The 16880-nt window shown below is 40.4% G+C and overlaps 1 protein-coding gene across 1 annotated transcript in view; it reads right to left on the minus strand.

Moving 5' to 3' along the window:
* The window catches only part of Nsd3 (nuclear receptor binding SET domain protein 3), a 115634-nt gene that overhangs the window by 20969 nt on the left and 77785 nt on the right, over positions 1-16880 (minus strand). Inside the window, exons 13-16 of the mRNA XM_055593322.1 lie at positions 13756-13953; positions 13156-13326; positions 5359-5505; positions 1921-2077 (exon numbers count right to left, since the gene is read on the minus strand). Coding sequence (XP_055449297.1) covers positions 1921-2077; positions 5359-5505; positions 13156-13326; positions 13756-13953 — 673 coding nt within the window. The remainder of the gene's footprint in view (positions 1-1920; positions 2078-5358; positions 5506-13155; positions 13327-13755; positions 13954-16880) is intronic.

Consider the following 16880-nt stretch of genomic DNA (forward strand, 5'->3'; position numbering starts at 1 on the left):
ACACACACACACACACACACACACACACACACACACACACACACACACACACACTTGGCTGGAGGAGAGTAAGACATCACAACAACCTGGGTCTAATCCCTGGGACCCACAGGTAGAAAGAGCCTGACCCCTTCCAAGCTGTCCTTTAAACTCCGCATGCACGCTGTGGCACACACCTGTGCGCACACCTGCAATAATTTGTTAAGATTTGTTTTTAGGTGTAGGAGTGTTTTGCCCACATGTATGTATGTGCCTTTTGTGAGTGCCAGGTATCTATGGTGGTCAGAAAAGTGCGTCAGGGGCCCAGGAGTTGAGGTTCCAGGAGTGCTGGAAATTGAACCTGGATCCTCGGAAAAAGCAGTCTGTGCTCTTATGACTGCTGAACCATCTATCTCTCTAACTCCCGTTTGAAAAACAAACAAACCATACAAACTACATCAACAAAGCCAGGAGCAGTGTTTAGACACAACATTTACAGTATACTTCAATTATCTGGAAACGTATTTTCTTTATAGTTCTAGTGTGTTATCAAGGCCTGATACAGCAGTGCACACCTTTAATCCCAGCACTCGGAGGCAGAGGCAGGTGGAGCTCTGGGAGTTTGAAGTCAGCCTTGTCTACACACCAAGTTTGAGGCCAGGCAGAGTTATATAGTAAGACCCTGTCTTAAAAAAAAAAAGTCAAGCTGAGTGTGGTGGTTAAGTGCCTTTAATATCAGTACTCTGGAGGCAGTGTCTGGCCAGGCCAGACAGAGTTGCACAGTGAGACCCTGTCTCACAATAACAACAACAAATATCAATACAACTGTTCAGTAGAGGCTTATTAGTAGTCTTAACGGAGGGCCTGGGGAGGTGCCTTGGCAGCTAAGAGCACTGGCTGCTTTTCCAAAAAACTCAAGTTAGATTCCCAGCACCTATGTGCCCACAGCCATCTCTAACTCTAGTTCCAGGGAACCTGACTCCCTCTTCTGGCTTCCCTGGGCACACAGTACAGGCAAAACACCCATACACATAAAATAAAAATCAGTAAATAAAAAAGCATTCTTTTTGCACATAGCTTAGGACTACTGGAACAAAACAAGCCTGGTTTAGAATCGAACTGACCACATGGTGGCGCACACCTTCAATCCCAGCACACAGGCAGAGGCAGGCGGATATTTGTTAGTTTGATGCCAGCCTGGTCTACAAAGCAAGTTCCAGGGCTGTTACACAGAAAAACACTATCTCAGAAAAACAAACAAACAAACAAACAAACAAACAAACAATATCAAGTCAAATGATCTATTTTGATAAGATAACTCTTGATCTCATTAGAAACTAGAAATCAAGGGAATGGAGAGGTTGCTGAGAGCATTTATTGCTCTTCCAGAAGACCTATGTTCAGTTTCTAGCACTCATGGCGGTTTACAATTGCCTGTAACTGGGTCTCAGGGGATCTAATGCCCTCTCTCTGGCTCCCACAGACAAGCACACACATGATATGTACACACACAGCTTCCACAGACAAGTACATACATGATACATAGACATATGGGCTGGCAAAACATACATACGCAGAGTAAGTAAAGAAATGTTTAGAAAAAGAAATTAAAAATCAGTATAAAACTAAAAACAAAGAAAACATAATCTCCACTCTCCATGTAAATCCTTTCATTCCAAAATTTAGTAGCACATAATTCACTAGTATGAAATAATTCTCAGAACCTAAGAACAAAAATAAAAAAACGCACTCGCAAAGAAAAAGTCAAGCAAAAACAAAAATCCAAGGGCAACATAACCTTTCGAATCCCCTAAAAACCCAAACCAAATCTTTTGTCCAGGGAGCCGAGCCTGTCTTTCTGCCTGTGTACAAATATACTACACGCAGATTAGGAACCTGTTTGGAACAGTATCCTTTCCTATTTGTCCTTGGAAAACTTGCCTGTAATTTCCCAACTTGACCCAAACAATCTGTTTGTAATGCAGTTTCTTGCCAGCTTTACAGTCGTTGCAATTCCAGCAGCCTTCTGGCATGTTTATGCTCAGGCATTCTGGATGGAAAGAAGCAGGGCACGATTCACAGCAGAGCAATCTTCCACCTTGAAACAAACAGACAGCCTTAGTAACTGGAAAAAGGCAAACGAGAAAAGAGAAGGAGAAAGTTATCTTTTAAGTACATTTGATTTTATTCAAATGGGAAAAACAAAGGGACTGGGCCATGTCCAGAGTGGTGGATTGAAATAGGAAACAAATAAAATGCCCAGTTTTTAGAAATACGGAGTTTGAATAGGTCCAAAAGCATCCCTGTGCTCCTTTAGAATATGAGCAACTGGGAAATGAGGTGTCAGCTAAATAAAATATCACAAGAGATACAAAAACTTTTTAGCCCAAGTAGATTTGAAAATAGGTTTTCAAACAAATAGCTTTCTTTTGTTCTTCAGAGCTAAGAAAGCAATAACCATTTTTTATTTTAATCCATTGCCACAATTATCTAAAGCCCTTCATAAAAAAAATCAGGCAAGAATGAAAATAATCAGTAAGTTGATGGGTTCTTACTTTCTTCTTATAATACAAAACTGGAACACAGATTCTCAAACTTGTATTTACAGTGTCATTACTTCTCAAGAAAACACGCTATATAGCAGTGGTCTGTAACTGTTTCATCACCAGGGGTCCTCCTCCTTTTTCCTAATTATGACCCACACTTTCAAAATCACACCGACCAAAAATAAACCTGACTTTCCAAAGTAAGAATTTTCCTCTTTTTTTTTTGAGATGGACTCTATCTCACTATGTAGCTCCCACCTCCCAGTGGTGATCCTTCTGCCTGTCTCTCAAGTGCTGGATTGTAAGTGTGCACCACCATGCCCAGCTCTCCTATCTGTACTGACCAAAGAAATACAGAACTGCTAGAGACTAAGATCCAAAAGCAAAGCAAGTATCATCATGCTGAATGGTAAGTCACAGCCAAATATAAACTCATAGAGCCCTATATTATATGAATATATAACTTTTTAATTTTCCAAAAAATATCTTAAATTTTTCTTTGTATGTCTTTTCTGACTCAGTTTTGAGAACCACTGCTTTATAGCACAAAACTACATAATTCTCAGTGAAGAATGAAGTACTACAGGCAAGCATGTCCTTTTATGTTCCTACTAATCCTTCTCTTTTTAAAACCAAAACAGGTGCAACAAACAGAATGCTTTAAATGAAAACAAATAAAAATGGGAGGGGGCAGAGTTCAGTATTCCTAGTATGAATATTAACAAGTAAAAGAAAAGTTAACCACTGAGACAAATGAATGCATTCCCATTGACAAGTCAGACAACCAACAAGTAAACAGATTTAAAGTCTCACAGGCAAAAGATTCAGAGTCTCTATCAAATTACATGCTCCAGGCTTTTAAAGATTTCCAGAACTCTTGTCTTCCTGCACTTTAAAATATCTAACTGCTACATGAAAACAAAATAAAACAAAACAAAACAAACCCTACATACAACCAGTGATGGACCAAAGAACTGTATTTCCTCTGCCAACCTGGACTTAGTCATTAGCCTTTTTCCCCTTAGACTACACGTATCATTAGGAATTAATTGATTCAATTTTCCAGCTGCTTGGATGTTTTTGTTTTGGGTGTGTTGTTGTTTGTTTTTCAAGACAGGGTTTCTTTGTGTGGCCTTGGCTATCCTGGAACTAGCTTTGTAGACCAGGCTGGCCTCGAAATCACAGAGATCTGCCTGCCCCTGCCTCTTGAGTACCAGGACTGAAGGGGTGACCACCACCACCAGGCTCTGCTTAGATGTTTGAAGTCTATTGGAAAGGAATGACCAAGAAAGAGGTGTGCCTTGCAGACAGCCTCAGAGGACACGTGACAGTTAACACCACTGTGGAAAAGGCTAGTCATGTTTAGTGTTAATGTAAATGGTCCTAAATTTTCAGTCTTATTTCAGAGGAAATACAGACCTAGGATCAGTGAAAACTATCATGATAGAGATGTTCAAAATATATAAGGAGATAGAAAAACAAAACAAAACAAAACAAAAACATGAACACTCTACCTTGGTGCTATGCAAATAAACCAAAAAGCCAAAACAAAAAAAGCAAAACTGTTTTCCAGATATAAGAGGAAATTTATCATTCAAGCTAAGAAGAGGGCTCAAAATAATTTCAATTGATGTCAAGGTTAATATTGAATTCTGGAAACAAAACAACAACTGAGTTAATCTAATTTTACAAATGTACTGACAGACTAATTCTATCTTGTGGAAGAGTAATGTGGACCCCTGCCTACCTTCTGGAAGCTATGGCATCACTAATAAGGCAAGGCAGGCTGCCCTCAGCAGAAAGCACACAACCCAAACACAGCCCAGTCCTCTCTCAACATTCCTGGTTGGCTCTACTCACCTTGCTGGTATCATCCTTTCAGTTATTAGTTGCCACTGGGACAGATCAAACTGGCAGCATAAATAACAAATACTAACAAAAACCTATTTTTAATAATACATGGTACATTAGGTATGAGTGATGATTTGTCAGTTCTGAACTTGAATCATATTAAGCAAATGTATTATCCAAACATGTGGCTAATACATTGGAAGGTATTATCCATACCTTCCAAAATCATTGATGTTTCCTCTGGGATAATAATCCTCCAAATCAAACATGAAGTCACTATGCCCTTATTACAAGCAGGCTTTGGCAAGTTACTTACAGATGGTTTTCTTTCATGAATGACATCTGATTGGGAGAATACATTCAGTTCATCTTTTAAAGAATAAACTATCCATCAGTACTCTGACTGGACTACCTTTCAACTGCTAGTATCTGGGGTGTGCCCTCAACCCCAGCCCCCTCCTATGAGAAGGACGCTTGTGTTCACAGCATCTTAACTATAGATTTAAGTAATACAGTAATAGAATATGTTCTAGAAACAATCTTTCCCAGTATCTGTTGCCTTGGCTTTCTTTTCTAAATAGCCTTTCTTGTTATTTAGCTTATATGTGATGACAAACTATGTCATGACTATTCTAGTCTAATATGAATGAAAGTTTTACATCAAGCAAATGAGAAATAGCCCTTAGTCTTTTATGTTAAATAAAATTCTAATCTTTATATTACAAAAAAAAAAAAAAACCCTACATGTTTCAGTGTGTAAAAATCGACTCAAGGAGAAAAATAAAAAATTATGATGATAGAATTATTTTAAGCCCTTTTTGATAATTTTGTAGTTATATGAAGACAGTCATAACCACCAAGGCAGAATCTACTGAAAGCAACAGGCAGTACTTGACAGGCATACAACCCCCGCCCCTTCACTCAAAGAGAGAAAAGAAAAACGCAAAAATAAAAACAAGAGATAAACTATTTTAATTATTACCTTTCTCACATTTCTTTTTGGAAGCTGACGAAGAAGGAATCATAGGTAATTTCATCAACTCAGCACGGTTTGATTCATTCAGTAGGTAGTGGGATTTATAGGCATATGAACTGAACATGGGGTCTGAATGGTCCTGAACTATCAGCCCTATATGAAACAAACAGAAAGAGATGAGCTGTGATGAAACTACCCATGATTCCATAAGGGGGAAAAATCAGCACCTACTATGCGTCTAAGCCTTACAGTTAGAGAAGGGAGTGTGTGAAATGAAGGAGTCCTACTTCCCTGAGCTTTGCTGAAGACTGAGTGCAAACCATTTTAGTTTAGTTTTTCCATCATGGAAAGTGATTGCCGCCTTAAATAGTTATAGAAAGTTACTGTGATCCATCTGCATACCTATCCTGTTTAGAAGAATACATGAGATCCTCTGTGGCACACTGGTTCCCAGCACCTCCATTATGTTTATGATGCAATTGCTGGCCACTTTCTACCCAGGCACTGCCATTCTAACGGTAAGTCCTCTGTTGGGTATCAGTCTGTCATGCAGGGACCACTTTAAGAAGAAGGAGCTTTTTTTTAGAAAGCTCCCCACTGATGTTTTCCTACGCTGCAGTCTTCATTTGATGCTGCCCTCCACTGAGATGGGTTCAAAAAATGGCTGAACTAGGTGACAAAATGGAACTTGACACTGCTACTAACACAGGAATTTTATAAGAAAAGATATGTAATGTCAAGAAAATTATCCATTAGTATCCACTCATGGTAAGAAAGAAGAAAGAAAGAAAAAAGACAAAAGAAAGAAAGAGGGAAGGAAAGAAGGAAGGAAGGAAGGAAGGAATGAAGGAAGGAAGGAAGGAAGAAAGAAGAAAGGAAGGGAAAAAAAGAAAAAAAGAAAAGAGACTTTTAAAATGAGAAAAGTCCGGCACAGAAATGTCAAAGTGCCAACCAATGACTGGTCCAACTTGAGACCCATACCAAGAGAGGGAGCTCAAGCCTGACACTGCCTGCAGTGCCAGGAACCAGAGGCTGGAGAACCCAGAGTCCTAGAACAGAACCAAACATAACAAGAAAAAAAAAAGTTAATAATAATGATACTATGCTATACTTATAGGCTGGAGCCTACCATAATCTCCATCAGAGAGATTATCAAATAACTGATGAGAACAGTGCAGAGACGCACAGCCAAACACTAGGTGGAGCTCAGGGAGCCAGAGGGGTCAAAGACACCAGGAGAAAATGACCCACAGAATCAACTCTCCAGGGTTCATAGGGCTTACAGAGACTGCATAGGCTTGACCTAGGCCCTTTGCATATGTTATAGTTGTATAGTTTAGGGTACAGTGGGAGCAGGGGCTGTCTCTGATTCTTTTGCCTGTTCTTGGGACCTTCTTCCTCCTACTGGGTAAACTCATCCAGCCTTGATATGAGGGGAGGCACCTAGTCTTACTGGAACTTGATAAGCCATGTTTGGGGGATATCCCTGGGAGCCTGCCCTTTTCTGAAGGGAAATGGTAGAGTGGATCTTGGTAGAAGACATGTGTGTGAGCAGGACTGGAAGGAGAAGAGAAAGAGGGATCTGTGGTTGAAATGCAATATATGAGAATTTTTAGAAAGACTTTAAGTACTTTACTAGCTATTTAAACATGAAACTATCTATAAAGCTATATATCAAAATATATATATATATATAAAACTCTACTATATAATTATTATGAACTCTATCACATTAATTATTTAGAAAAAATGAGGAAGGTCAAGTAGAATCTCTCCAGTCACCAGCCTATACCCTTAGATAAATAACTCAACCTAGGTTTCAGTGTTCTTTTTTTAAATTAATTACAGTTTATTCAGTTTTATATCCCACCTGTAGCTCCCCCCTCCTCCCTTCCCAATTCCACCCTCCCTCCCTCATCTCCACCCATGCCACTCCCCAAGTCCACTGATAGGGGAGGTCCTCCTTCCATTCCTTCTGACCCTAGTCTATCAGGTCTCATCAGGAGTGGTTTACATTGTCTTCTTCTGTGGCCTGGTAAGGCTGCACCCCCTTGAGGGGGAGGTGATCAAAGAGCAGGCCAATCAGTTCATGTCAGAGACAGTCCCTGTTCCCATTACTATGGAACCCATTTGGATACTGAACTACCATGGGCTACATCTGTGCAGGGGTTCTAGGTTATCTCCATGAATGGTTCTTGGTTGGAGTATCAGTCTCAGAAATGACCCGTGCCCAGCTTTTTTGGTTCTGTTTCTCTCCTTGTGGATCTCCTGTCCTCTCCAGGTCTTTCTATCTCCCATTTCTTTCATAAGATTCCCTAAAACAGGAACTACTTCCTAAGGCAACTGTGGCAATTATTTCAAACTGTCTCTATTAGAATGTGATTTACATATGCAAAATAAACTGCTATTATTACTACTAAAATAAAAAGAAAACCCTGTCCTACCAGCTCTGTTACAAAGAAAGGTATACAACATTAAGGCTTTTTAAAATTTTATATAGCACTCAAGATACATGAAAATTTCAACAATATAAACTGCACTGGAAGAAATCTCAGTATTTTTTATGGTGTTTCAAGTTGGCTAGGAATGTGTGTGAAGCCTCTAAAAATATTTCTAGATTTTTCAGTCCTTAAGAATTAGCTTCATGACTTTATTTTTTAATTAGTGAATTAATGAACTAGTGTGTTCTTTTGAGCACATGCACACACACAGCAAACAGAGGCCAGAGGACAAGCTGTAGGAGTGTGTCCTCTCCTTTTACTTAGTACACCCCTGGGGTCACACATCAAGCTGGCAAGCTTGACAGCCAATGGCTCTACCCCCTGAGCCATTTCAATGGTCTCAGCTAATGATTTTTAAACAGCCAGTAACTAAGAACTAAGAAAAAAATACTTTATGAGGATGGAAAGATTCTTAACAAGGTTAGAAAAACAGAAAATAAGCTATATTTTTTACTACTAAAACATAAATTATTAAGGTGGGGTTTTGGGCATAAGAATTTACTATAGTTAGTCTATTTAAAAATAGGTGCCCTTAATGTTTTAAAGATTGCACATCTGTTATACTTTTTGGCTTTTTTGACAGAAGGTCTTGTTACACAGTTCAGGCTGCCCTTTAATTCACTATGTAGACCAGGCTGTCCTAGAAATCACAGAACTTGTTTGCCTCTGCTTCCTAAGTGCTGGGATTAAAGGCACATGCCACCACACCTGGCTTACATACTTCAAAAGACTTTGATTTAAACCTTCTAAAAATCTCAAACATCTGATATGTTTAGAATAAAGTTTTGTAAAATGCTATGAGGAAAAAATGGAGTTTTTCTTCTAATACAAAGTTAATTTTCTATACAGTTAAAATATGCGTGAGTTCACTGCATGGGCATTTAAATGAAGTATAACCAGATATAAACAGATTCTGATTCCAAATGATGGGGCTTTGTCCCATGGACATTCTCCTGAAGTATTTAGTTAATGAGTATCAGTTTAGTTTCATGAAGTGGCAAAAGTCTCTGTAAGTACACATTTCTACATCTTACATTGAAAATATTTTTAAAGAGCAATCAATTAAAAAAAAAAAAAAAAGCAAAATAGCTAGGTAGAATGGTGCATGCCTTTAATCCCAGCAATGGGAGGCACTATTTAGCAATGGTCTAAATAGTGAGTTCTAGGACAGCCAAAATTACAGAGTGAGATCCTGTCTCAGAAACAAACTAAACAATCAATTACCAAGTGAAACATAGCACACAAATATTGGTAAAAATACTGACTGAGCCAGGCACAGTGGTGCACACCTGTAATTCCAGTATTCTGGGAGGCAAAGGCGGACCGTTCTGAGTTTGAAGCCAGCCTGGTCTACAAATCGAGTCCAGGACAGCCAAGCCTACACAGAGAAACCCTGCCTCAAAAATAATTAAGTAAGTAAGTAAGCATGCAAGTAAATAAATAAATAAATAAATAAATAAATAAATAAATAAATAAAAAGTAAGTATGCAAGTAAATAAATAAATAAATAAATAAATAAATAGATAGATAGATAGATAGATAGATAGATAGATAGATAGAATTACTGACTGACCTGCACCCAGAGTATGCTTCAAAGTAAGCTAACATACTATTACAAACTGACAATTTTTTGTATACCATTATGAAGGGTCTGGAAGAGCCACAACAGAAAAGGCTGGCAAAGCAACAAGGGCTTCATGCCATCAGGGTCTTACTGTCACTGATTTGTCTGAATGTCTCCAATGCTTTGTATCCAATTTGTAATTCCAGAGTTTGTGGTTGGAGAGAGAGCTCAGAGGTTAAGAGCACTGGCTTTCTTGCAGATGACCCAGGCTTGATTCCCAGCATCCACATGACAGCTCACAACCACCGTTAACTCGAGTCCCAGAGTATCTGGTAACCTCTTATGGGCCTTGTAGGTACTGCACACCCATGGTTCTTATACACACATTCAGGTAGACATACAGAGAGTCCTTTCTCATCACCACTCTATTCAGTAACAGAAGACGGAGATAATTTTTTATTTATCATTTGCCTATCTGAACCCTCTCCTCTTTTCTGTCGCCATTAACAATGTGGCAATGACTGTCTTGGCCTCAAAGCAGCACACTGTAGCTGCTCTAGCTTCAGGCTGGGAGAAGCAGGAGTGGTAAAGGCTTGTCTAGTGTGGGTCCCTGGCTTCAATCCCCAGACCACAAGCAAACAAGCAAATCAAAACAAAAACATCAGTGCTCCTTACTCTGATGGCAGACAGCATAAATACTCAGAAAACTGAGGCAGGTAGAAAGCCTCAGGGTAAGGAATCCAGCTGGCTACAGAAGCTGTTCACTGTCTATATCTTCTAAGTTGTTGGTTTTTTGTTTGTTTGTTTGTTTTTAAATTAGAGATATGAAAGCAAAACCACTTTCACCCTACGCTATTATACTTTATAAGCTGGCATGGTAAATAAAATAACTATAGTCCCAGCTACTTGGGAAGCTGAGGCAGAGGAATCACTAGAGTTCACAAATTTAAGATCAGTCTCCAGACAGAACTCACCTTAAACCCGAAAATAGAAAGGAAACTTTAAAAACAAACAAACAAACAAACAAACAAACTGTAAAGTATTTCAACAAATTAACTGGCTCCAAAAGCAAAAAAACGAAGTTTTGTTCTTCAGCAAGGTCTAAATATAACACAACATAACACAGAGGGAAATGAAAAAAAAATTTTTTTATTAAAAACAAAAATAAACATTTTTATTAAACAAAACAAAAAATGCATTTATGATTACTAAACCACAAAAAAAAAAAATAACGATAATAAAGCCAAGATAAAGATGGACAGTGAATCATAGCCAATGAAGTTATATTTTAGTTGTACCACAAGTTGATTTGGATGAGAATGGCCCCCAGAGGCTCATGTGTTTGAATCTCTGGTCCCCGGATGGTGGGGCTGCTTGGGAAGAGTTCGGGGGTGTGGCCTTGGAGCAGCTGTGTCACTGGGGTGGCTTTAGGCTGGCCCAGTTTGTGCTCTCTCTCCCTTGCGGTGGTTGACTCAGTGTGGAAGCTTCCAGCTACTGCCCCAGGACCAAGGCTGCCTCCTGCTATAATCCCTGACAACTGTAAGCAAGCCCTAAGTGCTTAAGCTCTCGCATAAGCTGCCCCAGGTACCACGTTTCTTCACAGCAACAGAACAGTAACTAAGATGGAAGGGGGTAACAGAGAGCGGTATATTGCTGTGACAGGCTTGATCACGCTGGGTTTGGGATGAGGAAATCAAGGTTGAATGCTGTACATGGGACTTAATGGGCCAACCCAGGAGGAGTTTGGAAACAGTAGTGGTAAAACCAATGTGGACTGTGGAACATCAGCTCATGATGTTTCAGGCAGGAAGGATATTAAGCATGTGGCTCAGAGACTATTCTTGTGCTATTTTGACAAATAATGTGGTTGGGTTTTGCCCCTGTCTTGAATCTGCTGAGGCTAAACTAAAGAGTTTTGGATTAATGTCATCGGCAGAAATTTCAAGACAACCTAGTATTGACTGTGTATTGTGGTTATTGGTGATTACTTTGTAGAGATCTACAATGGAAAAAAACAAGTGGGGAAAAGAAAAGAAATATAAAATATACAACTAAAGAAAACAAAAGTATGAGGAAATTTAATGTTAGAGCCAAGCCTTGTGCTCAGAGATGAGAAGCTTAAAAAAGGCCCAATTCGAACTGGAATAAAGAAAGTGGTGCCCTCAGGCAAGACCCCACTCAGCTAAGCTTCTAATTTGTAAAAAGGAAATGTCTAAGGAATCTTCTGCTTCTAAAGCCAAGGAAAGCTTACTCAACATGGAGAGAATCTGACAAATCAAAGTTTATGCAAATGTAACCGGCCAGGGCCCATCCCAAGTCCAGTAGCAGAACTTGGTAGTACTGGCTCCATGGTTCTGGCTTTAAAAGCAGGAATACACAGTAAAGGGCTGTAAAATCTCCCTCCATTGTTAAGGAAAGATGTTGAGGCCAGGTGTGCGACAGGGAGTACCAGCATGGAGGCCCAGAGAGGCCACTGTGTGAAGCTGTGAAAGTCTAGGTTGTATCGGAGATCTCACAATGTTGGAAATGCCAGGGCCCTGGCATGTATGCCAGAGAGCTACTAACAGTGGAGGCAGTCCAAGAGAGGAGTGCGCTGCAGTCCACAAAGGTGAAGGAGTAGGGTCTGAGGAGCCCTTTGACATCAGACATGGAGATGCAGCTGGGAGTTTGCCCTGCTGGGTTTCGGTCTTGCTTTGGTCCAATGTTTCCTATTATGCTCCCTTTCCTCCCACAGGCTGATATGTCTGAATGCTTGATCTCCGGTTGACAGAATTAGGAGATGTGACCTTGTTGGAGGGGTGTGTCATTATAGAGTGGGCTTTGAGGTTTCAAAAGCCGAAGCCATTGTACTTAGCTCACTCTGTGCCTTATGGTTGTTGTTGCAACATACACGCTCTCAACCACTGCTCCAGCACCATGCCTGCTAGGGGTCATGCTCCCACCGTAATGGTCATGGACTAATCCTCTGAAACTGTAAGTAAGCTCCCAATTAAATGCTTTCTCTTTTAATTTTGCTTTCGTCATGGCAAACTGGTTTTGTCACAGCAAAGGAAGAGGAAGACACACCATGAACTTAAGTTTGTTAATATCACCCTCCTCTGTTAGTCACAGGACACAATACTGTTTTCAGTTTATCAATTTCACACATGTAAACAACTCTACATGGCTGCTCCTAACTAAACTAGCACATGTGTTTTCTTGGCTGTATCTTATCAGGCCCTCAATGATGAAAACATACAACAACTGAGAAATGAGCTAGCCTTGCTTTCCGCATGACACTCCCAATCAACTGACAACGACAAGGCAGGATGGATCTGCTTTAAGTAGAAAAGAGAATAATCTTTTGATTAGTGAAAGCATTAAACAGAAACACTGACCAAGAAGTTACTACACAGGCTTAGCTGGCCTGGAACTTGCTATGTAAATAAGCCTTGCCTAAACTCACTGAGATCCTCCTGCCTCTGCCTCCCCAACGCTAAGATTAAAAGTGCACCACCACACACAGCTTAAGGCATTTTTTAAATGCAGATGTTAGCTTAGCTTGTGGAAAAATTAATATTCTCACATTTTGGATGTCTGCTTGGAATGTTCTTAGTAATATATCTAACAGGATGGATTCAGCACTCTCTGGACATAAAACCATGAGACAGCTGGAGTTCTCTCCAATGCAGAGACACATTTAAATGGAGAACTATGCCAATGAATCAGAACAAGGAGATAAAATGGGTTGACACTCACCTCTGGCACAAACGAAACAAAAGCCTACGTTTACAGCGGCAGAATGACTACTCCGTTTGGAATGGTTACTACAAATCAGAGTGTGGGAGGACACAGATACGCTTCCAGCAGCGACACACGCATCTCCAAAGTGATAGGCGACTGGACAGCGCAAACACCTCATCATGCGGCCTGTGTGAAGACAGGTCAAGAAGCGATGTACAGCATGCTGGCTGGGACACTGGGAGGAGGGCTCCCCCTACCACATGAAACTTCTTACAGCTGTTACGGTGCTCTCCTTTGCTGACACTGTCATTCTGTTCTTCACAGCCCTAGATTTAAGTCTAAGGGTCCGTTAGGGATCCTCCAAAGGAATCAGGGTCTACTTTGGTATAGATATTGTGTCTATACCTAAGAAAGTTTTAGTGTAGGCCGAATGCCCAGAACTTACTTCTTATGGTCTGAATGGACAACTTGGCCTCTGCCTAATGACTCAACTGTGTAGCTCAGCTTTTAAACTTGGAGATAAACAGAGAAGCCTGCTCTTGCTGACAAAGATGTGCTGAACATACTATTCACACTGCACTTTAAACACTTTGTTCCTTCTTTGGCTCTGGTTACCTTTACTTGCTTTGTGGATATCTTTCTCCATAGAGCAGGAAGAGCAACAATGCTGGGGACAGCGGAATCCTTTTGACTCAAAGATGGCAGTGGGAAATTTGCGGACACAGGCTTCATGATAAAATTTTCCACAAACATTAACAGAACAACGTTTCACATCCTTACCAGACACTTTACATGAAAAACATGGGTGCTGCCCTAGAAAATTGATAAAAAAAAAAAAAAAAAAGGTTAAAGCATATTTAAAGCATATTTCATTTCATTCATTGCACCACTCAAAGTGTTGGGATCAGGCCCAGGGCCTTGGGCATGCTAGGCAAGTATTCTAACACTGAACTACATCCCAGCACTTGGTTTTCTGAGATAAGGATTTTTTATGTACCCCAGAACAGCCTCAAACTTGCCATGCTCCTGCTTCAGTCCCCGTCGTGTTCAAATTATAGGTGTGTGCCTCCATAGAAACTAAATATTCCTTTTACGTAGAAGTAGCTGCAGATATCAAAGAGCTGCCCTTGAGAAAAACTACTACCTTCAGAATTTAGCATACAAAAAACCCAAAACAAAACAACAGCAACAAAACCATGGGGCTGGAGAGATGGCTCAGTGCTCATGAGCCCTTGCTACTTTTCCAGAGGATCTGTGTTTGATTTTCAGTACCCTCACAGCAGCTCTCAACCAGTTCCACGACATCCAACACCCTCTCTGGCCTCCATGGGCACCAGGCACACTCATAGTATACAAATATACATGCTGATAAAACAACCATTCACCTCAAGTGAATTTTAAAAATGTAAAAACATGGCTAAATTAAAATCATAAAACTACAATTCTCAGCACTTCAAAGGTAAAGGAAGGAGATATCAGGAATTCAAGGCCAGCCTGGGTTACGCAAGATCTATCTTAGGCCTCCTCACCAAAGCCAGACTTCTACAACTTGAAACAAACAAACAACAAAACTCTACCTACACCTACCCACTTGCTGTATGTGTATTTGTCTTTGTGTGTCTCGGTGAACACTGTATGTGGAGACTGACATCTAGCGTTCCTCAATAGCCCTCCACCTTATTTTCTGAGGTAGGGTCTCTCACCGACCTCTGAACTCAATGTGTCTGGCAAGCTTCAGGAGTCTTCCTAGCTCTATTCCCCAGTGCTAGGATACAGGCATGCAGCCATACCCAACTTTTATAAGGACACTAGGCCTCAAGTTCATGTCCTCATGATTATACAACAACTATTTTACCAACTGAGTCATCTCCTCAGATCTCTCCTCAGTAAAAATACCCCCCTTTTTCTTTTTTTCTTTTTTTCTTTTTTTTTGCGACAGGGTTCCTCTCTGTAGCCTTGGCTGTCCTGGACTTACTTTGTAGACCAGGTTGACCTCAAACTCATAGAGATCGGCCTGCTTCTGCCTCCCTGAGTGCTGGGATTACAGGTGTGTGCCACCAAACCAGCTCATAAATATATTCTTTTAAAATGAACTGAAATCCGTATTCACTGAGGGGACTGGTCAAATCTGGTTCTTTCAGAAAATTAGCAAATTTAATACTGCTGGCTTAAGTGATACAAATGAACAAGGGAAAAAGTTTCAATATTGTTAGTATCAGAAGTGAAAAACCAGACACCACAATAAACTCTACAAACATTAAAAAAAAATTATAAGGGGGTATGGAGAGATGGCTCAGCAGGTAAGAGCACTGGCTGGCTGCTCTTCCAGGGCACCTGAGCTCAATTCCTTGCACCCACATGACAGCTTGAAAGTGACTGTGACCCCACTTCCAGGGGACTGACACCCCCACACAGACATACATGCAGGCAGAATGCCAGTGCACATGAAATAAAAACGAACCATTAAAATGTGTAAGTAAATAACTAAAAAATTATAAGGATATTACTGTACTTTCGCTAATCTGAAAATTTGTATCAGTGGGGAAAATGCCTAGAAAAACCGAATTTATCAACACTGAGACAAAAATAAATAAAGAGTATGCCTGACTTAGTTCCCAGTTGGTGGAACCCTTTGGGAGAGATTCGGAGGTGTGGCCTTGTTGGAGGAAGGGCTTTGAGATTAGCTCTCTCTACCCCATGACTACAGTCTCAACATGTAAACTCTCATTTACTGCTCCAGTCCCAGGCCATACCTGCCTGCCTGCTCAGGTGCTCCTAGCACGCTGACCATGTACTCACCCTACTAAACTCTTTCTCCTTACAGCTGCCCTAAGAAGGTCACAGTGTCTCTTCACAGCAAATGAAAAGTAAGGCAACTAGTTGTGCTGTTTCAGACTGAACAACTACTTTCTGCTTCCCGTAAGTTTAAATAGAATCAAGGCTGTATCAGAGAAGAAACATAAACTAGCATATTTCTTTCTACAGTATAAGGGGTGTCGGAACATAAGTAATAGGAGAAGAAATAAATGGTAAATACCAAGTTTTAAAAAATTTAATAGCAGGCCTAGAGTGGTGGTGCAGGCCCTTAATCCCTGCACTGGGAAGGCAGAGGCGGGTGGATCTCTGTGAGTTCAAGGACAGCCATGACTAAACAGAGAAACCCTGCCTCCAAAAACAAAAAAACAAAAAAAAAAACAAAAAAAAGGGAAAAAGTTAATAGCATTTTCCAGTAAATATGTAATAACAATTACATTTTTACTATAACCATATTAACAGAAAAGACAACTATCTTTATTTTACTATATTATATTTCAACATTTACTATAATAACTATATATTAACTATTATGTTAAAATATTTACAGAGTTTCAATTGATACTTGTTGAAGTCTACTCAAGGACTTTAAACCTGTTTATCAAGTACATACTGATTCAAATTTTAAGCTCAAATAAAAAACCCAACCCACATACTCAACAAAGAAAATAAATTCATCTTGCCCACCCCCACCCCCATCACTGGCACACTGTGAGAGGAAGTTTAGACTGCTTTTTTGACCTCGGAAAGCTTGGTGCTAGATGATGTCTCGATCTGCGGAAATGCCCACAGGAGGGCGGGCAGCCGGCTGCCTCCACCATGAAGGAAGGAGCGGAGAACCTACAGGAGGGCGGGCAGCCGGAGGCTCCACCACAGAGTCACGAGAGACACCGCTAGCACACATCCCCTACCCAGCCCTCCAGGGC

Source organism: Psammomys obesus, unplaced genomic scaffold, assembly GCF_907164565.1.
Source record: "Psammomys obesus unplaced genomic scaffold, mPsaObe1.curated_primary_1811, whole genome shotgun sequence".
Lineage (NCBI taxonomy): Eukaryota > Metazoa > Chordata > Mammalia > Rodentia > Muridae > Psammomys > Psammomys obesus.